This window comes from Caenorhabditis remanei, chromosome IV (assembly GCF_010183535.1).
Source record: "Caenorhabditis remanei strain PX506 chromosome IV, whole genome shotgun sequence".
Lineage (NCBI taxonomy): Eukaryota > Metazoa > Nematoda > Chromadorea > Rhabditida > Rhabditidae > Caenorhabditis > Caenorhabditis remanei.
Genome location: NC_071331.1, coordinates 6543216 through 6570801, shown reverse-complemented (window position 1 = coordinate 6570801; position 27586 = coordinate 6543216). Strand labels below are relative to the sequence as shown.

Sequence of the window (27586 nt, the reverse complement as noted above, 5' to 3'; positions counted from 1 at the left end):
AACAAAATGAAACAGTGCACTAATAAAAATAGCACGAATCAAAAGTGTTCCTGTTTTATGATGTTGATGTATCGTTTTAGCTTTTGCCAAGCACTTTTATGGTCAAAATATCTGCACAACATAATATTGGTATTAGACATCGTAAAGAATTTGCTAATTCAGAGAAAAATATAATTTCGTTTTCATGAATTTCACGAAACTGCAAACTCAAAATGAGCAATTCAATTTAGGATTTTTCGGACAGACATAGCTTAAATCGAGAGCACCAGGAAAGTGGATCAAAAACCACTGAAACAGTGCTCTTGAAACAGTTTCTACAAAAAACAAACTATGATATATTTTGTTTTCCTTCGAATCATCACTATCAAAACACACGCTAAAAATAATGTTTCAACTTTGTATGTTAAAAGATAACATTTATGTAACTAATGTTACTCTGGTATCCTTTTTGGTGTGAGATACTGATGTGAGTGATTGAAAACAAAGTGTTTTGAAGAGAAAAAAAACCGGTTTCTAGAGATAGTTTTCAGATTGAAGCATATGATTCAGAATACTCCTCTACTATCGAACTTGTCAATTCGCATATCCTGTTCCATCTATGTTCTGTACTCCAACATACCACTTCACCATTTTTTCCATTTTAAACTACAGTTGAAATAAATTGATAAGCTAATAACTAAAATTTAGTTTTTTTCGCTTAAATCCGTTCATTGGAAGACTCATTTTTTACCCGAAGCAATCTGAAACATACTTTTTTTTTGAATTTTTGAGATTTTATTTTGAAATGCACCATCAAGATACTATTTTCTGTTTCAATGAGTCGTGATTAGAAAACCATAGCAATGTTTATACCAGTAGATATCCCTATCATTATCTTACTTTCCCAAAAAGATTCCCCTCTGAAGGTTGACTCGAATCTCATTTTCACTGTTTTGTCAAGTTTTGAATTTCTATTCGCGCTATAGTGAGTCACAAATTAAACATTTTACTGGAAGAGATTAGATGTTTGAAACTGATGTCTGAAATCGTGATTTTCAAACTTTTTCTCCGGTTACAACTATTTCGTAATTAGAATTTTTGAAACTCGGTTTCGTTAACTCTACCAAATCGGTTCTAAAAAATTTCCTCACCTCCACAACTGGTGTCCTTAATCAACTGATCCACACCCATATCTTCCCATTCTCCATCTGGTAACTCTCTCTCTCAAATATCCTCGAATCTCTTTTCCATTCTTCTGAAGTGGTGCACTCCAAACTACAGTAACCTCTCCGATACCAGCGCCGCCGACATCCGGGACACCAGGAGCTGATGGAATTCCGCTGTCTGAAAAAATAGAAATCCTCGTAGAAGTATTGCTAAATAGTAATTTCATTGAAGTAAGAAATGCAAGTGGAACAGTGGGAAAATGGTTAAAGCTACATTTTCGTTAGTTTTTTTTCTGTTTCAGATCTTAAATTTTATGTATCCTAGAGGAATTGGAGAGATGCTGAAAGTACATGTTTCCCTTAGATTGTTACACCTCGCTGTTTTTTAATGATGAGTGTGCTTGTATCAAAAGTGAAACGTAAAACTTCTTCAAGCAAATAAGAAACTTCTACAAGCAAATGAGTTGGAATTGAAAACGACATTGGAAATGGATGGAAATAGGATATACAAAACAGAAAATACATAAATTGAAACCTGACAAAGAGACTCCTGGCAAATTATAATAAAATTATTTAGGAAGTACGATGTATGTATGTTAACTTCAGTTTGTATACTTTTTGATAAAGAAGAAATTCATATCTATCAAATAAAATCTTCTCAAAATTTTCACTTTTTCACAATTTTGTGAAACAGTTGTTTTTATTTCAAAAATCTATTGGCTTTTTAGCCTGCTGGTGTATACCTAACTCGTTTTCACACTTTTTTATACTGTTTCATGTTTTTAGCATTTTGAACTTTTTTCTCTCCCGAAAGTGTTCTTCTTCTTCGTTTTCAATGTTGGCTGCCTGTTCCTTTGCCTTTCGTTTGAAGAAGAAGGAGGCTCATTTCCCAGTTTTTTTGCTTAATATTTTAATGCCCCAAAACTGAACAGACCAAAAATCGATACAATTCCGCTACAAAGGCTTATTTTCCTTGAAATATCTTCACATTTTTGTGGAAAATCACAAAAAAAACTTTTGTAACACGAAAAACGTAAGTTCCGCTCAAAAGCTTACTTATTCAAAAACTTATCTCAAAACTGAAAATTTTAGAAACATCACAGTCACCCGCACCAGGGATGTGCGGAAATGAAAATTTCGGAAATTTCGGAAATTTCCGAAAAAACATTTAAGAAATTTTCCGACGGAAAAAGGTTCTGGAAAAAGTCGGAAATTTCGGAAATTTCGGAATTTCCGATTTCCGTTCCGCACATCCCTGACCCGCACCACTTGCTATCCCTCTAGTCATTCTTAATATTTTTTTGTCATTTTCTGTTGTTTTTCCAGTTAATATAAAAATGATCGAGGTTGAAAATCAATTATTGCTTTTCGGAATCTCTTTTGAACCAGAGCAAGCCATGCTTAAAGTATTTGATCGAACATTGGGTCTTGAAGGTGGTACGGCAAATGCGGCATAGCACCAGTTCTAAAAAAGCATAATGTTTTTTTTTCAAAACGTGGTAACAAGTATTCTCACCAATTTTTTGCAAGTGGACAGATCGAGAGGAAGTATCCGACTTCCAAAAGAATTTTCGACCATCCGGGAGGTCCTCTCTGACTAGGGAATGACTTACACATAGGTTGGAGATACACAACATGACCTATATCGCTGGAAAGCTGACGTTTTCCTGATTCCGAATCTATATTCAGTTTTTGCAGCGGCCCTCCCAGTTTTGAGAAATTCGGCTTCGAAGTTTGGGTAAATTTTAGTGCTGAAACTCAAGTTGTCAACCCGCGTGTTGCCCTAACGCGTAAATCCATTCGGAGGTTAGTTAAATCAGCGATTGAATGGTCGAGGGGGTTACAGGTGTGGTAGTAGATGGACACTCTGTGGATCGACTCCTTGCTTTTTTTCCTGTTTTTTTACTTTTTTGCAATCCTCGTTTTTAGGTCCCATGGTCATTACAATGTGTCAGAATTCGGTTTTTGAAGCTTTTCGAGTCAATATTGACTTCCTGCGACGTTTTAAGAAAAAACAATTTTTTCAAGAAATTCAACTTTTCTGTGACCATGGTGGGCAGTTGGAATTTTTTTTTGAAACAATTTTTGTTAAAAGTTAGAAAAACAATAGAAAATGTTATAGCAAGGTATAAAAATTATTTTTTCCAAAGTTTACTTGTCTTGTTACTCTGGTATATACTTTTTTGAAGCAATTACTCTGCTTCTTATGCGGTGATTCGAAGTTAAAATCGTAGTGAAGATCTCTATCATGTAAACATGTTGGAATCTAATATCAAAACGCATTTTCTATTGTTTTTCTAACTTTTAACAAAAAATTTTTTTTCAAAATTGTTTCAAAAAAAAATTCCAACTGCCCACCATGGTCACAGAAAAGTTGAATTTCTTGAAAAAATTGTTTTTTCTTAAAACGTCGCAGGAAGTCAATATTGACTCGAAAAGCTTCAAAAACCGAATTCTGACACATTGTAATGACCATGGGACCTAAAAACGAGGATTGCAAAAAAGTAAAAAAACAGGAAAAAGAGCAAGGAGTCGATCCACAGAGTGTCCATCTACTACCACACCTGTAACCACCTCGACCATTCAATCGCTGATTTAACTAACCTCCGAATGGATTTACGCGTTAGGGCAACACGCGGGTTGACAACTTGAGTTTCAGCACTAAAATTTACCCAAACTTCGAAGCCGAATTTCTCAAAACTGGGAGGGCCACTGCAAAAACTGAATATAGATTCGGAATCAGGAAAACGTCAGCTTTCCAGCGATATAGGTCATGTTGTGTATCTCCAACCTATGTGTAAGTCATTCCCTAGTGAGCCTGAACGATCCGGATGAGGGCACTGTCAATCACCCATTTGACGAGTGGAGATGGATTCCCAAGGGCGTTGGTATGTTTTCAATCTAAAAAAAATTAATTCTGATAACGGGAAAATTAATTCAAATGTTCACTCAAGGTCTTACCTTCACAATCCTTCAAAATATCGAAAACTTGAAACAGTAGCAAAGTACAATAATTGAATAAAAATAAGAAGACAATTGTTCGACTGCCATGACCGGGAGGCAAATCTTAGAATGACGAGAAACGGGGGCAGAGATGTCTTCTAATACCAGACCCCGCCCATCATGCTACAGGGAAAAGTGGGCGTGGCTTCCCTTGTCGCTCTAATGGGTATTAGGGAATCTATTAGTATCGGAATTAGTACCAATATTAGGAAGTCGAAATGGGGTTGAGTGGGGAGATGACGTTAGAACACCTGAGCACACAACGAGACACTAACACACCATCCCAACCAAGGCAGCGTATTAGCGTTGGAAAAAAAAATTGGGGGGAAATTAGCAATGTGACCGACAAAGAAATACGTCGAACAATATTTATATTTCTTGAATCCATCATGACTCCTTTTAGTTATTATCAGAAGAATTGATAATTATTTCTAACAAAATTCTGACATACATGAACAAATAGTTGAGCTTCCCACTGTTCAAAACATTGAGAAACACTTATGTACATAAAGTTTTTACTTTATAGTTTTAACAGAACTTGGTTTTGATCACGTGCTAATCAAAATTTCAATATAAATCAAAATTTCAATATAAACGTTCCAGCATCACTGAAGCTTCCATATGTTGTTGAGAATTTACTAACATCGTGAAACAGTAAAAATTAGAAAAAAAAGACAATTCTTTGTTTTTTATTTTTTCATATACACCACGAACTACACAGGAATGATCAGTTAGAATTAGAATATATATATATATATATATATATATATATATATATATATATAAACCGAAGATGAAATTGACAATTGTTGGGATTTTAGAAAATAAACAATTAAACATAACTCAAACATCTGCACTTTCAATAAATGTTTGCTTTCCGTTGCTATGAACACCAGAATTTTTAGAAAAGTTCATGCTTGAAATTTCAGTTTCAAGTTAATGGAATAAAAGCAGCTCGTCCAGATTTTGTTGATTTCAAGTGAGTGATAATGCATAGCCAGCTATCGTTCTTAGGAATTATGCAACTTGAAAACGCAGTACGGTTTTTAAAATTACCGTTCATCAGAGCTGTTTTATTCAGAATCCAACAGTTTTAATGAAAAAGTATGTTTAACGAAACATTCAATACTGCAAATTTGGTTCCTTTATGGTTTCGAACAAGTAATATGAAAAAGAAGAGTTAGAAATTTTTATAGCTGAATAGAAAATTATTTAAAAAGATCTGAAAATAGAATGTATTATTGAAAAGACTAACTGGTTCCGTTTGAAAGCACGGAAGGCATGAAAAAAAAAGTTGTGAAAACTTTCGAAAAATGCTATTGCCGTTGCAGATGAGTCACAAGATCATCATTGCTTTTCTCCTAAAGTCGTTCCTGGTTGTGTACAGTAGCGAGCATAAGTGAGTACCCTTTCATACTTTTATATGTAACTCTGTTGAATCGTGTCCGTTTTGCATAAACTTTTTTTGAAAGAAAGCCAAAGTATTCAGCAATAAGAAAATATGTTTTTCAAAAAATTTGCGTCACTGATTTTTTCGATAATCGATTTTTCCTGATCTTGATTTGAAAATTCGAAAAAAACTTTTTATTTTTCTCTTGGAGATATTGAGTTTTTGGTTTTAAAATGTTGGAAAACACTCAAATAAACAAAAAATTATGTTGAATCGGCTTCTCAACTTCTAAGTATCGTGCTAAAGCTCCAGAAGTCAAAAGTAGTGCCCTCGGTGAAATCATCATAACTCATCAAAAAAAGCTCCAAATTGAGTGTTTTCCAACATTTTTAAACCAAAAACTCAATATCTCCAAGAGAAAAATAAAAAGTTTTTTTTCGAATTTTCAAATTAAGATCAGGAAAAATCGATTATCGAAAAAATCATTGACGCAAATTTTTCAAAAAACATATTTTCTTATTGCTGAATACTTTGGCTTTCTTTCAAAAAAAAAGTTTATGCAAAACGGACACGATTCAACAGAGTTACATATAAAAGTATGAAGGGGTACTCACTTATGCTCGCTACTGTATATCGGAGTCTCGAATTTATAACAGTGCACAGGATTAGATAATTCTGTATGACAAATCAAAATATGAGTTTTATGCAACATTAATATAATTTTTAATTTTTAAAATGTTAATACACAGTGAGGTTAACCTAGATTGGTTTAAGCAGTCAAATGGGGTTTGATTCAGATGAACTTGATGTGCAATTTTGTTGGGTCAAACAAGTTAGAGTTCGGTTGACAAAAAAGTACCATCGCAGTTTGTTTTTGACACGCTTCCAAATGAATCTAGTTTTTGCGCGCGTGCGATTGTTTTTAGATATTCTTAACAAATCGGAAGAATTTAAGTATTTTCTAATGGAACGTACCTGTTCTCGTTCTGTTAGGGATTGGACTTTTTATTTGTTGCCGGACAGATTTTTAAAACACTTCTTTTTTGTTTTAAACATTTGGATTAAATATGTTTCACTTCCTGTTCAAATGATGTCAACTCGGTGGGGCTCTGTTCGTTTGAAATTTTTAATTGTATCAATTGACTTTCGTACAGAATAAAATTTCTCAAAGTTTTAGCTTTCTGACAATATTGTGAAACGGTTGTTCTTATTTTTTAGTTTATTGTCTTTTAGTCTGCTAGTTTTTTAATGTAACTTCTTCTTACACTTTTTGCGCCTGCTCCATGCCTGTATTACCTAAGATCCAGGTTTTTTCAAGCTTTGTATACGAAGTATCTGTGTCAGTGAACCATGTCAAAAACCTACGACAAAGCTGTCCTCGGACACATTGAAAAAAGCAAAAAAAAAACCAGCTCTAAACCTCTCGCGAGTTTTTATATTTATATTTTTTGAGAATACTTCTAGAACTTTCCAGTTTGAAGTGAATGCTGGGATCTCTAAACGGACCAATACAGTTGAGGAAGACGCCGAAGTGAATAGACCGGAGGAGACTAATCGGGCCGTTTCAATGCCATATCAAATCACATACTCAATTGCTCAAAATTGAAGAGAATGTGAAACTGCAGTTATTTTATTGACTCAAGAACATTCGACGCAATTACAATTCAGATTTAGACAAGATTATTGTAGAGCTTGTTGCATCCGCTGACCTTGAATGGCTGCTTCTTGGCTGGGAATGTCTCGAGACAGCAACGGTATTGGTTTCCAGTCATACAGGCTCCTTCATAAACAACATGGCACTGGTGGACACAGAGATTGTAGCAGGTCTGGTTCGTTTGAGTGGCGAAACTGATCCATGGAGAGCAGTTGTCGTAAGATGCTCCTCCGTTGTAAGAAGCACAGTAGTTTTGACAGATGGAGAGAAGACTTGCGGATGCAATGGAGACGAGAGCGAAGAGCAAGAAGTAACGGAACATCTGGAAATGTGAATTACAGGGAAATGAGATTCTGAAAGAGAGCTTACCTTGGTGGATTTTGGTCAGTAGAAACTGATGAAGAGTGTATTGCAAGGCGCCATTTTATGTGGATCGGATAACTCTGCGGGGAGTCTTTTTGATTGAAACCTACACTCTATTTTCATTATGTGTGAGCCCAACTCGAATGTTTACACCCCCGTTGATTGAAAAAGCTTGTGACAGTTTTTTTATCCGAGTTTAAGAGTTTACAACCCCCACACACGTTTATTAAATTTCCAGTGACTATTCTCAAACCAAAAGTTTGCTACAAGCGATCATGATGAGCCACCCACCTACCAGTTTTTTGACAGCGGGAGGTGCATTTCTGATTGAAACACACTCCCTATTTTCATTGTATGAGATCCGATTTGAGTTCAAAAGTTTGGATGAGACACCCATCCATTTTCAATGAAAATTTGCTGGTAGTAGTATGAAGCAAATCTTGGAAGACTGAACTACTCGACGGAAACAGAAATCGGGTCTTGTCCTCAGGACTGTATCTGGCAGATATTCCAGGATTCGTTTGAAACTGAAAAATTACAAATATTCATTTGGAAACTAATAATGAAATAAACGGAAACTGTCAAAGTTCTATAAAATGCACGAAACAGCATTAGAAATACAAAAGAAACCAAAGAAAAACTGTGCCAAATAACATTAACAAGCAGACCCCGGCTTCAAAAAAGTCAATTTTAGATGATTTTTAAAGTTTTTTTTCTGATTCTGAATCATAGTCTAAATATTGACATCTTTGCAAGAATATTCAAAGCTTTTGCAAAAAAATTTTGAAATTTACATTTGAATTTTTAGTTTTGACGGCAGTGGTGTTCAATGCGAAACTTTAAAGCTTTTTGAGTCCTTTTCAAGATTGACTCGTCTTTTCAAATCAAATTTTATCTTCATTATAGTCAGGTCCTGAATCATGTAAATTTATTAATGTTTCAAGTTTGTGTTATTTTCACCATTGTTATATGTATATCATTCCAGTTGTGTGTTCAAATGCCTTCATCAGTCACACAATTGAAGTTGCTAGTTTGTGAACAATTTTTATCACTTTAATCACTTTATCAGACGAATCATGAATATTATGTTTAGATGACCTTCCGAACCAACAGCAACTTATGAAACACCCTTTTGCTACAGACGGTAGCTGTAACAGTACTTTTCCTATCAGACAAGTGATTCTTTTCATGGTTCGAGAATATACTCGACAGTATTTCGAATACAGTAAAAGTCGGAGGCCACCAAATGATTTATTTCAGAAAACCCAGAGAATTCACTGTGACATTAATAAGAGCTTTGGAAAGCCTGTACAAAAAAAATGGAAAAATGACATAATAACATGAGTCGGTTTCACATCGCCGATGAATCAATTCAACAAATTTTGAAAATCGCTGGTGTATGTCTGAAATTTAAGTTTACTCAGATCTTATTCAGATTATTGCCAGATTATTGGTCACACGGTGAACTTCTCACCTGATCCTCAGCCCTTTTATTTAAAATCAACATTCACCAACTGGATAAGTGATCCGAGCACATCAGAATTCCCGCGATCCTTCCAAAAAGTTACCAACAACTTTTTGATCAACGGAAGCTCAATTGATGATCCCATAATTGAGCTCTGAAGATTCTTTCCTGCCATTTCACTATTGATAGCCGAAACATTATGAAATTTTGTTGAGTCCTTACACCGTAGAAGTGAAACCGACTCTTTTTATTACGTTTGATTTAACTTTTTCATTGACGAAGGGACATGTCTCTTAGGCTTTTAAATGACCGGGTGTGGGTGGTGTAAACTCTTGAACTCGGATTCATTCGCGGCATAGAACATTCTATTGGGTATCCCGGTGTAAAAAGCGCAATATTGAAACATGTAGCTGGCTCGCTTGGCATAAACTCTTGATCCGAACTCTCGATTACGGAGTACATTCAGTAGATCCCCCGCTGTCACGAATCCAAATTTGAAGCATGTGGGTGGCTCACCGTGATCATTCGGAATAAACTTTTGGACCAGAAACTGTTACTTCGGTTTTTGAATGAACGGGGGTGGATATTGCAAACTTTTGAGCTTGGTTTGCACCAAACACAAAGAGAATAGAGAAAATGTTTCAATAAAAAAGACTCCCTGCCGAGTTATCCGATCCACATAAAAGGGACCCCCGGAATACACTCCTCATCAGTTTCTACTGACCAGCATCCACCAAGGTAAGATCTCTTCCAGAATCTCACTTCCCTCTGATCCACATTTTCAGATGTTTCGTTACTTCATGCTCTTTGCCCTCATCTCCTTTGCCTCTGCAAGTCTTCTATCCATCTGTCAAAACTACTGTTCTTCTTACAACGGAGGAGCATCTTACGACAACTGCTCTCCATGGATCAGTTTCGCCACTCAAACAAATCAGACCTGCTACAATCTGTGTGTCCACCAGTGCCATGTTGTCTATGAAGGATCCTGTATGACTGGAAACCAATACCGTTGCTGTCTCGAGACATTCCCAGCCAAGAAGCAGCCATTCAAGATCAGTGGATGCAATAAGCTCTACAATAATCTTGTCTAAATCCGTCGAATGTTTATGAGTCAATAAAATAATTGCAGTCAGAATCTTCTCTGTTTCTTTTGTTAGAGAAGTATTGGATATCAAATAACAAAGTTGCTCTCATTATCATTTCGGATTAGCGCCAAATGGATTTTTTTTTAATTTGGTGATTGGTTCATACCAGTTTTTGAAAAAAACGGGAAGTTACGATTATCAGTTTTTGGCTAGGGTTATATAATAATAACCTCAAAGCAGGATAGTTTCAAAACAAAAATAACTAACAACAATCAAATTAAATTCACTTCGTTTGTTCCACGAATATACTTAACTTACAAGTACACAAGCCCCCTCTTGCAATGAATTCCGTAACAAGTTTGAATTTAAGAAAAGGAAATGCAACTGAAAACTTGAACAAAACATTGAGAAAATAATGAATACCGGCAAACACTGCATTAAAAACAGTGATGTTGAAAAAGAGAGTATCTTGAAACGGGAATTGATACCTTTTTCTGATACATGCTTTGTTGTCCGCTGCATTGTGCCGATCGTTTTATGTGCAAAATAACATATGCTTTTTAAAAATATGCTTTTCAATAAGCTTTTAAGGCTACACTACTTGATGGTGACGTCAGTGTAATAGTTAGTGCGCGATTTCGAATTACAGAAACCCTTTTCGATAGTATTAGCAGAACCAGAAAAAACTCTGCGTCTCTCGTCGATACTCTCTCATTTGCGGTGGGGCGCAGTTGTACGAAGGGTGGGCTGCTATAATACACAGTTCTTGTTTTTTCACATGCTACACTTTTTGTTATTCATGTTCATTAGTACCATCTTTTTATTAGCACCATCCTTTTCAGTTTACGCATGCTTAGAGATTAATATTATTGCAACACAGAATAATGTAAAATACTTGTTGTCAATTTCAATGAAGTTTCACTTTTCGATAGTCTGAGATCTCAAAACATGGGAAAATAACTTTATTTATAACTTATAAAAAAGAGTTGAATATCACGAACACATTTCATATGAACACGATATTTCTTTGATATCAATTCTGAATTCAGAAAATAGTTGTGTTGTGAACTCTCTGGATAAACTTACATATCATAGTGGGAATGCATTCCATTTGAACCGCAAACAAGGATACTCATTGCACTTACTCCACTTACTCCAATCAAGTCTTCAATTTGATATGTTCCAGAATCAGTTTTCGCCTACAATCAAATACTTTTGAGTCAACTTCTTTCGATAAATTCATACCGTTATCCCAACAGCTTCACAAACCAGATCATCCACTCTGACACACCATATTTCTTCTACCACGCAGCCGTCAATAATGTGTCTTCTGAAAAAAACTTTCGTTAAAATTCTAAGTGTAGAGATACGCTGTAGCGAAGCTGATTGAATTCTCTGTTCCATAACTGTTATATATATTGAAAGCAGAGCAATCTGTACACCTCGACACTGAAAGATTATTTAATTAATATGAGCAATGATGAGACTTATACGTGGAACAGGTGTTGTTGCTTGTTTTGCTGAAAGAAATAATTTCAGATACTCTCCAAAATGAAAAATAAACTCACAGTAGTCCACACAAATCCCAAAAAATTGAGGGTAAGTTGTCAATCCACTGCCATCTCCATCATCAATTAGCCATTTCTGAGTATATGGATCACAGAATCCTTCTGCATTGTATTTACCAAACTTCAAACGGAAAACAATGCGATATCAGAATTTTACAACAAACCATGGTGGCTTTTAACGGGTCGAAACCAACTAAATCGTAATTTTCATTATTGCAGTGAGCAGTGAGAGCACAGTCATCGATCGAGATAATTGGAGATTGAACTGAATGAAGGGAGATATTTGGATAGAATGAACTGGTTCCAATATTTTGTTGCATGTTAGATGAATCCAATGCAAGGGATTTACACTCGCATTTTGCTAAAATGAGTTGTTTATTTCACAGGGAAGATCTTTAATAAACTAACGTGGTGTCGAGTAGTTGATTTTAAGACAAGTTTCCACAAAATGGAAGAAAAAAGGAGAGAAAATAACAGCAGCCGCTAACATTTCTGTTGACTGTAAGCTAGGAATGAGAGCATATCAATGGATGAATCGATGAATATTAATTTATTATTCATGAAGCAATGAAAATTATGAAATGAACTGAATGAGATAAACAAATCAGATGTGTATGTAGTTTGATGATTTTTGATATCTCAAAACATCAAATAATAGGAGAATTGATGTTAATATTTTAGTTCGAAAAACTTTGAGTTTTATTGAATAAATGAAACATATAATTTTATTGAGAATGAGAATTTTAAAATGTGAAACTTTGAATATAACATTTTAACAGCACTACATATGTTTAATGAAGCTCAACTGGTATTAAGGTTTGAGATCAAGAGTACTGAAAAAATCACTTCTGCATTTAAAAAATCTGTTAAACCCAACTTGTTTCAAATTGATTATGAGGAAAAACTCGGTTTCAAAAACTTCAGAAATTTAATTCGAATATTAGTTTGTCGTTTAATACGGGTTTCGTGAACGACGCGTTAATTTTTTAAAACAATTTCAAGTTAGTAATTTTCAAAGTGAAACCTGTAGTATTTGAATACAATGTTTTGAAATTTATCAGTTAGCAGTTCACACTCGCTGACTATCACGGGATATTCTTCATTTCTCTGGTTGCTACACTCTCTCCTCTCTTACATATAAGTTTCTACATATGTTCGTCCTTCCTTCTCGGTGTATTCGCATCGACATTCGCTCCGCTCGTCATTCATTCCCCATTTTTAGCGGTTGTTTCCGATCTATTTGCAAAGAATAAAAAGACGATAAAGTTAGCGCAAATGATGTAAAAAGGCTTTCCAATGGATTTCAATACCAAAGATATCCCATCACATATGTACGGCTGGAAACTGTGAAACTTATAATTTGATGAAAGTATAATTTTTGTGTATAGTTTTAAATTTTTCACTCAAAAAAACTCAAGTTCGTCTCGCAAGTTTCTCAAAAAAGTTCAGCATAATCATCCGGTCTCCTTCAACGGTCGGTTAGGTTCTTTTATGACTTTCTTTAGCAAATTTCTTTGACTGCATATACTGAGAATACCTCAAGAATACCTGTCAAAAACCAACAAATAAAACAGTATCACCTTTTTTCCTCAGTTTCACAATATTTTCAAAATTATAACCTTGAATTCTCGTCTATTCCATGGCAGTAGGATCACTTCATTTCTGCATTCTTTCGTAAGAAGCTTCTCAAGTCCAGACACAAAATCGTTTGTTTTTTATAGGTAAAAATACTGTTCTACCAACATCTTCTGAAAGGGTGGTTTTATTCTTGATTATTAGAGATCGAGATGTTCTATGAGCTGAAAAGATGTTCTATGAGCTGAAAAGATGTTCTATGAGCGGAAATGTTCTGTTAGCTGCGATGAACTTTTCCTAAATCCCTTTTCAATGTCAGCAACTTTTATTTGCCAATATACATGTGTTTTGTTAGAGTCAATTCATGTTGATTGTTAAGTAGCTTGTACAATATCTGAGTTTGGCAGAGTACTTCATGAATTTTCCAGTATCAAACAGTTTGTTTTATACTTGTCAAATTCAGATAATGTATTACAGTCATCCAAATCTCTATAATGCCCATTTGAAACAGAAACATTTCATTGTTAGACAACTCTGTTTGAAAATGATTTGATTAGAAACAAACTCCAATTGATTCTGCAATACTCCGAAGTTGCAAACTGGTATCCTTACTTATCATTCAAACTGAGTACCTCGTGGACTCACTATGGTGCCCATTGAACAAACACATACTTGTAACGGGCCGGGCCGGGCCGGGCCGATTTGAGAATTTTCACCGGCCCGGCCCGGGTCACAGTACAAAAATTTGAAATTGTGAACTTTTTTGAAATTTTTTTTGATTTTTTCGCAAAAAAGTCGAATCTTTGACTATGTTTTCACATATCGATAAAACACAAGTGTACATAGGATTTTTGACTATTTTTTATGAAAATTTCAAAAAATTTTAAAAAATTGTGTGAAAAAATTGTGCTCACTTTTTGACTCCGGGCCGACCGGGTCGGGCGGGCCCGGCAACTTTTTCTACCGGCCCGGCCGATATTTTGCAAGTATGAACAAACATATAACCTGTGGGGGACACCACATCATTCCAATGTTCTCTCTTTCTGGGGCCTCTCCTCTTGTCCTTTCCCCCTTCTCAATTTCCGCTTATTGATTTCTCATTTCCTCTCTTTTCTCGGTAATGAGATTTTTGAATTGCTTAATGCTTACTTCCGAATTTTTTTGAGATGAGACATGTATTCGTTGAAACTAGGAGATAGATCAAAAACATAGACGGGAAATATGCCAAACAAATGAACCGCTATCAATTTTAGTTCTGTTTCGCAATAGTTTTACATATCCGGTTTTTGCAGAATTAATTGCTTTGATAAAAGTATTCGTCTCATTAAATTATTGGAGCGTTTTGTGTTTTCAGTCTCGTTCTAACAGCTGATAAACTGTTTAGGCATAAGGTTGTTACGCTTAATATCTAAATCTTGAACGTTCTTACGTAATAGCTTTATTGTTGATTGTACCGTTACAATCTTGTATTAATTTCGAAAAAAACTAGAGTGGAATTTGAAACGCTGAAAACTTTTCAGTTCCAAAAAGTTGCTAAAAAAACGTTAAAAGAACTTTTTTTTCGAAAATTTCGTATCGAAAAAAATCGAAAAAATTCCTGCTTCGAAAAATTTTGATCGAAAAAACCGAAGAATTCGAAAAAAAAAGTTTCAGGAAAACTGTCTGAAAAAATGAGTTTTTCGGAGGGGAAAACATGTTCTTGAATACAAAATTTCAGGAAAAAAACGAAAAATCACTATTTTTGTTATTTAATTTTTCAAAATTTCAACGGAAATTTCAAATTTCTAATATTTTTCGAACGGTTTTTCGAATACTCTCCGAATACTTTCCGTCCGAAAAATTCTTCAGAGTTAGACTGATTCGAACAAACCGTTCCTGTTAAGAGAGTAGAAAATAATTTAAAGAAACTGAAAATAAACCAAACAAAGTCAAGACAAATGACTAACAAAAATGTTTTTATCGATTTTTTATTCTGTTTCGCAATATCAATTTTTAATAAGTGATTTGTAACGGATGTTAGAAACGGGATGGAAAGCACCTTTCAAAAAACATTAACAAAATGAAATATTTTTGATAGCGGACTAATTAACGCATTTATGGTTTTACAACTTCACGTGAAAATCAGAATTTACAACTTCACGTGAAAATCTTCTAGTTTTGTTATTTAACCACAGTTAGTTATCACAAATTATCACAAATTCAAGACTTGGTAAATTTATTACAAGAATATTAACATGAATTTTCATAGCTTAAAAGTGAAACACGTGCATAGTTTTTTTGTGATCTTGGATAATGTCAACTAACAAATGTTATATTTCGTTCATTCTATGCAAAACGTGAAACATTTCATTTTTGTATTTTTTCAAATTTCCTGAAAACCTCTGAAACCCGCGTTTTTGAGACCTTGTTTTGTGATCCTCCAACCGACCTTCTCCCATTTCAGAGCCTCGTTTTAATGATTTCAGTCTTTCAGGTACTAGTTCAGTCACTAGTGCAGTCAACTTGACTATGATGCCACAACAAATCAACTCCAACAAGCGTCGCTCAGAAGCTTCTGCTCTTTCGGGATCAGGATCAAGGCGACGTCAACTTGGTCCATCACAACCGCAACAAGCTTCATCTGACTCAACGGATCAAGAAAACATAATTACAATCTCTTCTGGAGATGAGTCCATCATCTGTATCACTCCACCTCGAAAGAAGCAGAAACGACGGCGAAATGAGAGAAGACTGATGAAAGATAGGGAGAATTTGTCGTCGGATGATGAAGAAAATGGGATTGGAGGACCTGTTGCACCAGTTTTGAATTCACATGGTGAGATGAACCGATTGAATATAACATATTATTTTTTATTTCCAGATATCATACTTTATGGCCATGGTGATACAGAAAGTTTTGCCTGTTCCCCATCCTGCAGAGTGCACTTCCAGAAGTATCAACGAATGGCAGATGGGGATGAATTGGAAATTGGGATGGTTGTGGAAGAGGTGTTAGCTGAAGATCCTGATATTGAAGAAGAGGAAGAAGACAAAAACGTCGACGTAGGAAAAAGTAAGTAGAAATTGAATTGGATACAGTTCTCCATACTTGCAAACAGGGCCGAAACGGGCCGGAGCGTAACTTGGTTAAAACGCAATATTGTGAGCTAAAAACACACCAAAATGTAGAACTTGGCAAGTTCTATGCCCGTGACCTACTACGGGCCGGATGGTTATTTGTTAATGACCCGGAGCAGGGAGAAAGTGCCGAAAACGCGAAAATTGCCAAAAAAACCATTCTAGGCCGGCCAGCGGTACATTAAGGACCTGCCACTCGGCCCGTAGTCACAGCCATAGATCTCATCGAGATCTACATTTTGGTAGCTTTTCCAGCTCATAATATTATGTTTTAAGTGAGATACGCGCCGGCCCTTGTAGGTCCGGTTTGGAAGTATGCATGATTCTGGATACATGACTAGAATTCTGTTCATGATTATTTTGAAATAACAGTTCATCTTTTAGAGACCGTCCTGATCGGCCCAAATTATCCACCTGACTTGCCGGAAATGCTCACCACAACACCATTCGAAGACAACGACCGAGATGAACTCACCTGGACGCCCCCAGCATCCCATCAATTAAAGGATATTAATAATACTCCACAGCAGATTGACAAATTCTATGAATTGACTCGAAATGTCTACTGGCGAGCAATCTGGAGGGGATTCGATGGGCACATCCCGTATGAAATTGCACTGGAGAACCTGATGAAGAACAATTATGATATATTCGATAGTCTCGACTCCATCGATCAGTATCTTCATGTTCTCCCACGACAAATGAAACCACCGTGTGCAATTCAGATGAAATTCATGTATGAGAATTCTATGAAAGACGTCAAGGCGTTGCGTCAACTGCAGAAGCGAGGGGTAAGTTGAAAACATTAAAATATTGTTTTGTGTTTCAACGAACTCAAATAAGCATACACATTAATCTTTTTACAGTCATAATGTAAGTGTTGTTATTACAGATGCAAAACTACAACTTGGCAGAGATCCATCAGTACCGCCACAAAATGATCCGCTTCTTCCATCTCCAACCCCATTTCAAACTTCCTTGCAATTGCGATGAAGTCCTCTGCTCAATACTCCATTTTCTGCCAAGATATGCCTGTGAGAACTGCACCAGACGCATTAGAAACATTGCTGAACCAAATGAGAATAGACTCTGTCTTATATGCAAAACATGGAGGCACTTGAATGGGAACATCGTGGATCGACCAGCGAGGAATGTGGTCTTTACGGATGAGGAGACAGAGAACGTCGAGAAGTGTAATCGATTGGAGCATCAGATGGGACGTCACCTTAAGTCAAGTGAGTTCGATGATCATTTGAAAAAAGAAAGGGATGAGCGATGGAGCAGATTGGAGTTGACCGACGAGGAGAAGAAAAGTATTGGAAAAGGATGGAGTAAAATGAGCGGAAAAGACATTGTCGACTCTCTCCAGCCATTTGTGATGCCATTGTTTGTGTTGTGTCGATGTCAGAAGCAGTCAAATGGCGGAGACCTTGAACTCACTGCCGAGCAAAAAGAAGAGTGTCTTAAGCTCATTAAGAAGCCCGTCTTCAAAAAACAGTTGAGTGGAAAGATGACTGATCAAGCGAAAGTAGCAGAGAAGATGGGAGTAGCAGTGGAGAAGGTTGAAAGATTTGTAGAATCACACAACGAGACTTCTGATGTAAAAAGAACTATTCAAAAGTGATAAATCAAAAAACTAGTTTTTCAGGTGAAAATCCTCGTGTTCTACAAGAATTACATCCCAAATCTGCCGACTACGATCAGGAGATTTGCTCACAAGATACCTGGTGATATTGAGCCGTGGCGGGTTAGAGAGGAGTATGAAATTGTGGAGGAACCAAAAGTTGTTTGTCAAGCTCCAACTACACCAAAAGATACATCAAGAAAGAAGTCGGTTGCAGAAATTCAGAAAACTGTGGTTACAACAAAAAATGTGGCAACGGCAGGAAGAAGAAGACGTGGAAGGAAATAAAATTAAGCAGATAGCGTTGATATTACATGAGTAACCCAGAGACTTTTTTGTTCAGATATTCTGAAATTTTGAAATTTCATAATTCAATTCTGTCGGTTTCAATTTCCTGGTTTAGAAATCATTTGAATTTCTTTCATAGTTGCTTAGTCAGTTTTTTAGTATTGGATAATGTCATGCTTCCACTCTGATCCATTCCGTTTTCAATCTCCCTCTCAGTTATTTTATACTGTTTTGTCTTTCTTTCATTTCTGCAGTCTGATAACAATTTTACTCTTTGATCCGATTTCTTCGAATCGCATTCCACATACTTTTTTCTGGTTTCATCAGTATTTTATCTTGAATTCTCCTCTCGTTAGTTTGCTTTCATTTTATTATCTTTAATTTTACATGCTTATATTAAAATCGTTGTTTTTGGTTGATATTTTACCTTGTTTTATTTTCAATTTTTCATATTCACAATCATTTAAATAAGTTTTACTGTTTTCTTTCTTTCCCAATAAACAATCATCTGGTTTTCTATTTGATAATCCAACTCAATTGATCTCGAAATACAGTGACCGTGTAGAATTAAGAAACAGGTTGGAAAATTTGAGCAATGAAAACACTATTGAGCGAAAAAATTCGGGTTGCTTTTCTGATAACGCTGATATTGCCTGAGTAATTACCATTTTCCGAATTCTATTTTCAATCAGGGTTTCTGAAATTCCGAAACTTCTTAACCTAAACAACATTATCTGTTTCATTTTCCTCATTTTGAGATCAATTGAATTTCTTTCACAGTTGTTGACCTGATCTGTGAATTGTTATAATTGGATGACGGCATGTTTCCACTCTGCTTCTTTCCGTTTTCTATTCCCATTTCAGTTGTTTTGTACTGTTTCGTCTTTCTTTTATCCATACTTGTCAACCGGGCCGGCACGTAACTCTCGTCAAACTCAATATTATGAGCTGAAAAATATACCAAAATGTAGATCTCGACGAGTTCTATGTCCGTGACCTACTACGGGCCGGATGTCTATTTGTTAATGTGCCGCGGGCCGGACTAGAATGGCTTTTTTGGCCATTTTTGCGTTTTTTGGCACTTTTCCCCGACCCGCGGCACATTAACGAATAGCCATCCGGCCCGTAGTGGGTCACGGGCATAGAACTCGTCGGGATCTATATTTTGGTATATTTTTCAGCTCATAATATTCATTTTGGCGCAAGTCACGCGCCGGCCCGGTTGACAAGTATGCTTTTATCTTTATTGTTGTTGTCTGATGACAGTTCCAGTTCCTTTAACTTGTATTAAAAATCTCTTTCCACCGAAATTGTTTTCTGGTTTCATCAGCTTGTTATCTAGGTTCTCATTTTTTCATTTCATTATATTGAACTGAAGTCATAGTTTTTTTTGCTAATACTTTATCTGGTTTCACTTTCAACGATGTATTTTTCATTCATTTTTACAAAATTTACTGTTTTCTTACATTTCTATTAGCTGCCCACGCCTTCTTACAACTGCGCCCCACCGCAAACGAGAGAGTATCGGCGAAAGACGCAGAGTTTTTTCTGGCGCGAACCAGATTTTCACCACTTTTGATCTATTTTTGCATAATTTTTTCTCGAACTTGTGAAAATAGATCAAAAATGGTGAAAATCAGTTTCGCGCCACTTCTTCCTCTAACCCCACTAAGTATGCGAGGGGGAAATCTTTAAAGGCGCACGCGTCAAAATTTTTTCAAATTTTGTCCTTTGTGGGCGGGGCTTAGCGTGTCAAATTTTTTTGTCCTTCACTTTCGTCGTTAATACCTTGCTTCATTTTGAAGCTATTGACTTAATTTTTTTTTTGATAATTAGCAATGCGCTGTCCCATCATTCTTGGAAAATTTGGTGATGATACCATTATTGGTGGCCGAGCTATGAGCCGTAGAGTGAAAGTCATTTTTTTTGGCTTGAAAAAATTGTGTTTTTTTTAGTGTTTTTTTGAATTTCCTTGCTTGATGTAGGATGAGTTTTGCAGTTATGACTATGAAAATAGGTTTGTAGAGGAGAAAAGTTATAGGTTTGTAGAGGAGAAAAGTGGCTAAATGGAGAAAAAAAATTATCCCGATATCTCTTTTCAAAAAAATTTTACAGACGGGAAAGTGAAAATTTCTCAAAATATCAAAATAGCCTAATTTTTTTTACTTTCCCTCTTATATCTCGAGTTCTAACTGAGATTTTTTCTTGAAACTTGGCGAGTAAACGTAAAATTGGACGGGAAATACAGTAAAATAAAAAGATTTTTGATCGGAGTGACCATTTTCCCGTGAACGTTTATCAAACACGAAAAATGCGCCCTCCTACCAGGTCTATAGCCTCGTGAGGGGCATGATCCGCCTGTAGCGCGCGTAGTTTTGGGAATTTTTCAGTTCTGACAAAAATATATGATGTAAAAAAAAAATCTGAACAAACTGATATAAAATTTGTAAAACTTTTAGTGAAAAAATTTTTCAGGAGGCGATTTTTTAGGTGTTTTTGGCCCGCACTGAAAAAATTTTCCACTAAAAACGTTTTGATTATTTGATATGTTGGTCACCTTCAAAACATCTATTGGAATATATAAGTTTAAGCCAAATCGGTCCGGTGGGAGCTGAGCTGTGGAGAAAACAGCTTTTGCACTGAGTTTTCGGGCTGGGGCGCGTTTGGCGCTTTTTTCTCGGGTGGTTGTGGTGGGATTGTATTGAATTTTGAATATGTTATTGTTATTGAAATTTTCTAATGGACAAAAAAAAGAGTTTCAAAAAATATTGATTTTGAGTCGAGTTACAGTGGCTCAAACTTTCATAACGTCATAACTCGCTTCAAAGTGCAAATAGGCCTTTTTTACGTTTTTTTCTGTGAGAGGGTGACCTGACCCACTGCCCTTCGGCATTCTTATCGGATTCTCATCGGGGATATGGGAAGAATATTTGAATTTTGGTTGTTCTGGGAAGGGGAAAAGGTGTTCTTGACCGGTGATGAACTTTTGACCTACTTTTATATGTAAATAGTTTGAGCGACAAAGGGAAAGGGTGGATTCTGACTCGGGATTCAACTATCCGTTACCTGATGTCCTTTGACGCCTTAGAAGAGTGAATTCTGACCCGGGATTCAGATATCCGTCACCTGATGTCGCTTGACTACTTAGAAGGCTGGATTCTGACCCAGGATTCAAATATCCGTCACCTGATGTCCCTTGACGCCTTAGAAGGGTGGATTCTGACCCGGGATTAAACTATGCTTGACTCCTTAAAAGGGTGGATTCTGACCCAGGATCTCACCTTCTCACCATAACGTTACATGTGTCCCCACAGGGTGGTAGATTTACTGTAGCGCCATAGTGGCATTCAGATGTGTCCCCACCGGGTGATAGCCCACGGATAAACTTCAGAAGCTTCGCGCCTCGTGGCGCCCCAGCCTCTAAACTTCAAAACTTTATAACTCGGCTCAAAATTGTCGTACAGACTTGGTTTTACTACCATTCGAAAGCTACTGAACTCCTTTTTGCTTTGGTCAGCTAAAATAGAAAATCACTTCCAACTTGCTTCAAAATGGTCGTAGAGCTTCCAGATTTTAAAGCTTGCTGCGCAAGCGCAAGAGGCGAAGCCCCTTCTAGCGGAGCCCGCCGGGAGGCGGGGGACGCTAGTCACACCACTACATATGTTTCATGAAACTCAACTGGTATTAACATTTCAGATCTGGACTACGGGAAAAATTACTTCTGCATTTACAAAATTTTCTAAACACAGTTTTTTTTCAAACTGATTATAATAAACGGCTCCGCGACAATTCGCAACTCACATAGGTTTCGCAACTGCGACACTTCGCAACTGCGACTTTTCGCAACTAGCCATTTCGCAACTGCGACATTCCGCAACTATGACATTTCGCAACCACGACGTTTCGCAACCATAGAACTAGCGATAGTTTAACCTAGTTTTGTCTAAAAATGGGTCAGATAACTTTTTCTTCTATTTAATGTTTTCAAATATGTTCCCCGACCCTGAGCCTAATAAACAAACTGATTATATAAAGAAAAACTCAGTTTCAAAAATTTCATAAATTCAGTTCGAATCTTAGTTTGTCGTTTAATACGGGTTTCGTGAACGTAGCTTTAATTTTTTTAAACAATCTCAAGTTAGTTCTTTTCAAAGTGAAACCGGTAGTACTTGAATATAATGTTTTGAAATTTATCAGTCAGCAGTTTTTTTCGATTCTCCGGTTGCTGCACTCTCTTCTCTCTAATATATAAGTTTCTACATATGTTCGTCCTTCCTCCTCCTACGTGTATTCGCTTCGACATTCGCTCCGCTCGTCTTTCATTCGCCAATTTTAATGGTTGTTTCATTTTAATGAGATCTTTTTCTCGCCTTGATAAAGTCTTTCTGAAACATCAATAAATGAACTTACCAGATATTCAAATACAAAAAATCACAAAAACATGAAGAAATGCATGTATGAGATACTCTAACAAGCTGTAAGTTTTAAAAAATCTTCGTGTTTCTTTGAAGTAATTTAAAAACTAATTTTACAATGTTCTAGTTTGAAGCCTCTGTTCAGGTTTTTATTTTCCTCAAAATTAACAATGTAACCTTCGTGTTGGACTGAATACCTTATCCGCTCTGACATGTAGTACCCATTTTAACAGACATGCTAAGCAAATATCCTGTGGGCGACACACCATTCCAAATCGTCTCGTCTCTGGCGTCTCCCTATTCTCCCTGTCCTTCTCTTCTCTCACGTCGCTGGCAATTCATTTTTCCTCTTTTGTCTCCAACTTTTCTTAGTTTTTAACGGTTTCTGGTTAATGATTTATTCTCAGCGCTTAGTATTCTCCGATCATGAATCATTATTTATAAATTTGTGACGAAGCATAAAAAACTGAGAAAACCTAGTTCTCAATAATTAGCAAACACAGGAATCATTATCGATTTCTTGTTCTGTTTCGCAATTTCTGCAAGAAATACAGGAAAACGATCTTTATGTTGAAGTCTATAGTTTTGAACAAGGAATTGTAACGAACTGTTCATTAACCTCAAGTTTGTCAGAGAGCCAATTGAATTTTCGAAAAACGACGGCTCGGAATATTGCTCGTATTTTTTAGAACCATTTGTTTCTGATATTTGACTCTCTTGAATTGCGTTTTTTCCTCGTTCTCAAAATGCGATGTACTACATAATTTTTGTTTCCGTACTATACTAAGGATCATGAAACTGAGAAATTACTACGGTTTTAACAATTTTCTAAAAGTTGTTCAGGTCTCAAAATTACATTAATAAGGTCACTGCCAACGTAAACAGACGCATTCATATTGTGAAAATGTCATGAAATGCAATAGTCAGACGAATTTTAAACATGATCGAAATATCAATAAGCATCTATGCCTTTGTTGTGATTTTTCTAATAACCTTTTCAGTTTCTATCACTGGCATAAATCAAAATCAGATGTTCGAATGGAATTAATGTTCAAAACAGCAAATACCATTAAAAACAAAAATTTGATACCGAGAAATTTTTAATGCTGAGAAAAACATCCTGGAAAAAATTGATGGGTTTTAATGGACTATAACAAACCTGGTTCTCTACCCCTCCAACTAGATATTTTGGTTTTCAACACATGAAAAATAGTTGAGTTTGTGTAGTTTTTTGATTCTACCTAAATTCTACTCGAAAGTAGTGTTTCGCATACTTTTTAATTTTGACTTCTATTATAATATGAGTTTCGGAATAAAACGACTGTCTATCTTTGGTAAAAATCTCGTTACTGCTCCATATTTCGTGAATGGAAACGGTGGCTCTGAGTTTCCGTTTCACAGAATCTGAAGACATAGCTGGGGACGCGATTCCCAAAGTTTCAAAAATGTAGGTTTATGTTCAACAGTGTTATGACAATCCGGGACGCGCGGGACGGGGACGCGGGACGTCCCAACTCGTTCCATTTCGAGCGCTAGTAAGAAGCTTCTCAAGTCCAGACACAAAATGGTTTGTTTTTAATAGTTAAAAATACTGTTCTACCAACAACTTTTGAAAGGGTGGTTTTGATTATTAGAGATAGATATTTTATATGGGCTGAAATGTTCTGTTAGCTGCGATGAACTTTTCCTAAATCCCTTTTCAATGACAGCAACTTTGTTTTGCCAATATACATGTGTTTTATTACAGTCAATTCATGTTGATTGTTAAGTAGCTTGTACAATATCTGTGTTTGGCAAAATACTTCATGAATTTTCCAGTTTCAGACAGTTTGTTTTATATTTGTCAAATTCAGATAATGTATTACAGTCATTCAAATCTCTACAATGCCCATTTCAATCAGAACTTTTTTAAACATCCGATAACTCTATCTGAAATTAATTAGATTAGAAACGAACACTAATTGATTCTGCAATACTCCAAAGCAAAGTTGCAAACTGGTTTCCTTACTTATCATTCAGACTGAGTACCTCGTGGACTCGCTATGGTGCCCATTCAACAAACATATAACCTGTGGGGGACACATCATTCCAATGTTCTCTCTTTCTGGTAACTCTCCTCTTGTCCTTTCCCTCTTCTCTATTTCAGCTTATTGATTTCTCATTTCCTCTCTTTTCTCAGTACAGAGATTTGTTAATTGCTCAATGTTTACCTCCAATCTTTTTTGAGTTAAGACTTTTGAGTGTTCATTAAAATTGGGTATATCGCTAGAAAACATAAACCAGAACGATGACAAACAAATAAATTGTTTTCGATTTTAGTTCTGTTTTGCAATAGTTTTGTATACGGCTTTTGCAGCTTCAATTGATGTTTTTTTTGAGAAGAACGGCTCGGGCCGGGCCTTGTCAACAAAATTTACGGTCCGGCCCGGCCCGAAGGCCCTGAAAATTGGCGCCAAATTCAAAAATTCAAAAAATTTTCGAATTTTTGAATTTTTTTCGCAAAAAAGTCAAATTTTCGACTATCACTCAGAATTAGTAAAAAATCTGAAAAAGCATAAAAAATGGTCACATTTTTGATGAAAAATTTCAAAAATTTCAAAAACAATTTTGGGAAAAATAGGATCATTTTTTGAAGCCGGGCCTTCGGGCCGGGCCTTGAAAACTTTCTACCGGCCCGGGCCTTGACAACTATGGTCAGGAGGAATCTTACCGAATCATATCCTCTCTAGTTCTTCTTCCTTCTCTTCTCCTTTTTCTGCTGGTTCTATTCACTTATTTTTACATTTCTCCTTTTTTCTGTAGATCGGTTAGTTGCACTGATTGGAACAAACCGTTCCTGTTAAGAGAGTAGAAAATAAACCAAACAAAGTCAAGACAAATGACTAACAAAAATGTTTTTATCGATTTTTTATTCTGTTTCGCAATATCAATTTTTAATAAGTGATTTGTAACGGATGTTAGAAACGGGATGGAAAGCACCTTTCAAAAAACATTAACAAAATGAAATATTTTTAATAGCGGACTAATTAACGCATTTATGGGTAACAGAATTTACAACTTCACGTGAAAAATCTTCTGATTTTGTTATTTAACCACAGTTACAAATTATCACAATTTCAAGACTTGGTAAAGATTATCCTGTCAATACAAGAATGTTAAAATGACGTTTCATAGCTTAAAAGTGAAACACGTGCAATTTTTTTTGTGATCTTGACTAACGTCAACTAAAAATGTCATTCTTTGATCAGTCTAGGCAAAACTTGAAACATATCATTTTGTATTTTTTCAAATTTCCTGAAAACCTCTAAAACCCACGTTTTTTTGAGAACTTGATTTCTGATCCTCCAACCGACCTTATCCCATTTCAGAGCCTCGTTTTAATGATTTCAGTCTTACAGGTACTAGTGCAGTCACTAGTGCAGTGAACTTGACTATGATGTCACAACAAGTCCACAATAACAAGCGTCGTTCAGAAGCTTCCGCTTCCTCGGGATCAGGATCAAGGCGACGTCAACTTGGTCCATCACAACCGCAACAAGCTTCATCTGACTCAACGGATCAAGAAAACATAATTACAATCTCTTCTGGAGATGAGTCGATCATCTGTATCACTCCACCACGAAAGAAGCAGAAACGACGGCGAAATGAAAGAAGACTGATGGAAGATAGAGAGAATTTGTCGTCGGATGATGAAGAAAACGGGATTGAAGGGCCTGTTGCACCAGTTTTGAATTCACATGGTGAGATGAAACGATTGAATATAACACATTATTTTTTATTTCCAGATATCATACTTTATGGCCATGGTGATACAGAAAGTTTTGCCTGCTCCCCATCCTGCAGAGTGCACTTCCAGAAGTATCAACGAATGGCAGATGGGGATGAATTGGAAATTGGGATGGTTGTGGAAGAGGTGTTATATGAAGATCCTGATATTGAAGAAGAGGAAGAAGACAAAAACGTCGACGTAAGAAAAAGTAAGTAGAAATTGAATTAGATACATTATTCCATACTTGCAAACAGGGCCGAAACGGGCCGGAGCGTAACTTGGTTAAAACGCAATATTGTGAGCTAAAAACACACCAATATAGAACTTGGCAAGTTCTATGCCCGTGACCTACTAAGGGCCGGATGGTTATTTGTTAATGGCCCGGAGCAGGGAAAAAGTGCCAAAACGCGAAAATTGCCAAAAAAAAACCATTCTAGCCCGGCCAGCGGTACATTAAGGAACTGCCTCTCTGCCCGTAGTCACATCCATAGATCTCATCGAGATCTACATTTTGGTAGCTTTTCCAGCTCATAATATTAAGTTTTAAGTGAGATACGCGCCGGCCTTTGTAGGTCCGGTTTGGAAGTATGCATGATTGGATAGGGATACATGACTAGAATTCTGTTCATGATTATCACGACACGACAATTCATTTTATAGAGATCGTCCTGATCGGCCCAAATTATCCACCTGACTTGCCGGAAATGCTCACCACAACCCCATTCGAAGACAAAGACCGAGATGAACTCACCTGGACACCCCCCGCATCCCATCAATTAAAGGATATTAATAATACTCCACAGCAGATTGACAAATTCTATGAATTGACTCGAAGTGTCTACTGGCGAGCAATCTGGAGGGGATTCGATGGGCACATCCCGTATGAAATTGCACTGGAGAATCTGATGAAGAACAATTATGATATATTTGATAGTCTCGATTCAATCGATCAGTATCTCCGAGTTCTCCCACGACAAATGAAACCACCGTGTGCAATTCAGATGAAGTTTATTTATGAGAATTCTATGAAAGACGTCAAGGCGTTGCGTCAACTGCAGAAGCGAGGGGTAAGTTGAGAATATTAAAATATTTTTTGTGTTTTAACTAACTCAAATAAGCATACAC

General features: G+C 36.3%; 6 protein-coding genes across 6 annotated transcripts; 4 read left to right on the top strand and 2 right to left on the bottom strand.

Annotated features, from left to right (window-relative positions):
- Positions 1 to 3976: 3976 nt before the first annotated feature.
- GCK72_012602 (uncharacterized protein) lies at positions 3977 to 7526 on the top strand (the record flags this gene model as incomplete). The annotated part of the gene is made up of 3 exons (XM_053729241.1): positions 3977 to 4033; positions 5078 to 5127; positions 7307 to 7526. 3 exons carry the CDS (start codon positions 3977 to 3979, stop codon positions 7524 to 7526), a joined length of 327 nt encoding a protein of 108 aa, XP_053584013.1.
- On the bottom strand, positions 7209 to 7514 carry GCK72_012603 (uncharacterized protein; the record flags this gene model as incomplete). Its single annotated transcript, XM_003095493.2, has 1 exon — positions 7209 to 7514. One exon carries the CDS (start codon positions 7512 to 7514, stop codon positions 7209 to 7211), a length of 306 nt encoding a protein of 101 aa, XP_003095541.2.
- A 2294-nt stretch (positions 7527 to 9820) lies between the features above and the next one.
- GCK72_012601 (uncharacterized protein) lies at positions 9821 to 10111 on the top strand (the record flags this gene model as incomplete). Its single annotated transcript, XM_003095482.2, has 1 exon — positions 9821 to 10111. The coding sequence occupies one exon, from the start codon at positions 9821 to 9823 to the stop codon at positions 10109 to 10111; it is 291 nt and encodes a 96-aa protein (XP_003095530.2).
- Positions 10112 to 11098: 987 nt separating this feature from the next.
- Positions 11099 to 12163, bottom strand: GCK72_012600 (uncharacterized protein; the record flags this gene model as incomplete). The annotated part of the gene is made up of 5 exons (XM_053729240.1): positions 11099 to 11144; positions 11192 to 11304; positions 11351 to 11554; positions 11838 to 12034; positions 12082 to 12163. The coding sequence occupies 5 exons, from the start codon at positions 12161 to 12163 to the stop codon at positions 11099 to 11101; spliced, it is 642 nt and encodes a 213-aa protein (XP_053584012.1).
- A 3596-nt stretch (positions 12164 to 15759) lies between these two features.
- GCK72_012599 (uncharacterized protein) lies at positions 15760 to 18277 on the top strand (the record flags this gene model as incomplete). Its single annotated transcript, XM_053729239.1, has 5 exons — positions 15760 to 16063; positions 16109 to 16300; positions 16750 to 17156; positions 17258 to 17965; positions 18014 to 18277. 5 exons carry the CDS (start codon positions 15760 to 15762, stop codon positions 18275 to 18277), a joined length of 1875 nt encoding a protein of 624 aa, XP_053584011.1.
- A 7848-nt stretch (positions 18278 to 26125) lies between these two features.
- GCK72_012598 (uncharacterized protein) lies at positions 26126 to 27537 on the top strand (the record flags this gene model as incomplete). The annotated part of the gene is made up of 3 exons (XM_053729238.1): positions 26126 to 26432; positions 26478 to 26669; positions 27122 to 27537. The coding sequence occupies 3 exons, from the start codon at positions 26126 to 26128 to the stop codon at positions 27535 to 27537; spliced, it is 915 nt and encodes a 304-aa protein (XP_053584010.1).
- Positions 27538 to 27586: the final 49 nt, after the last annotated feature.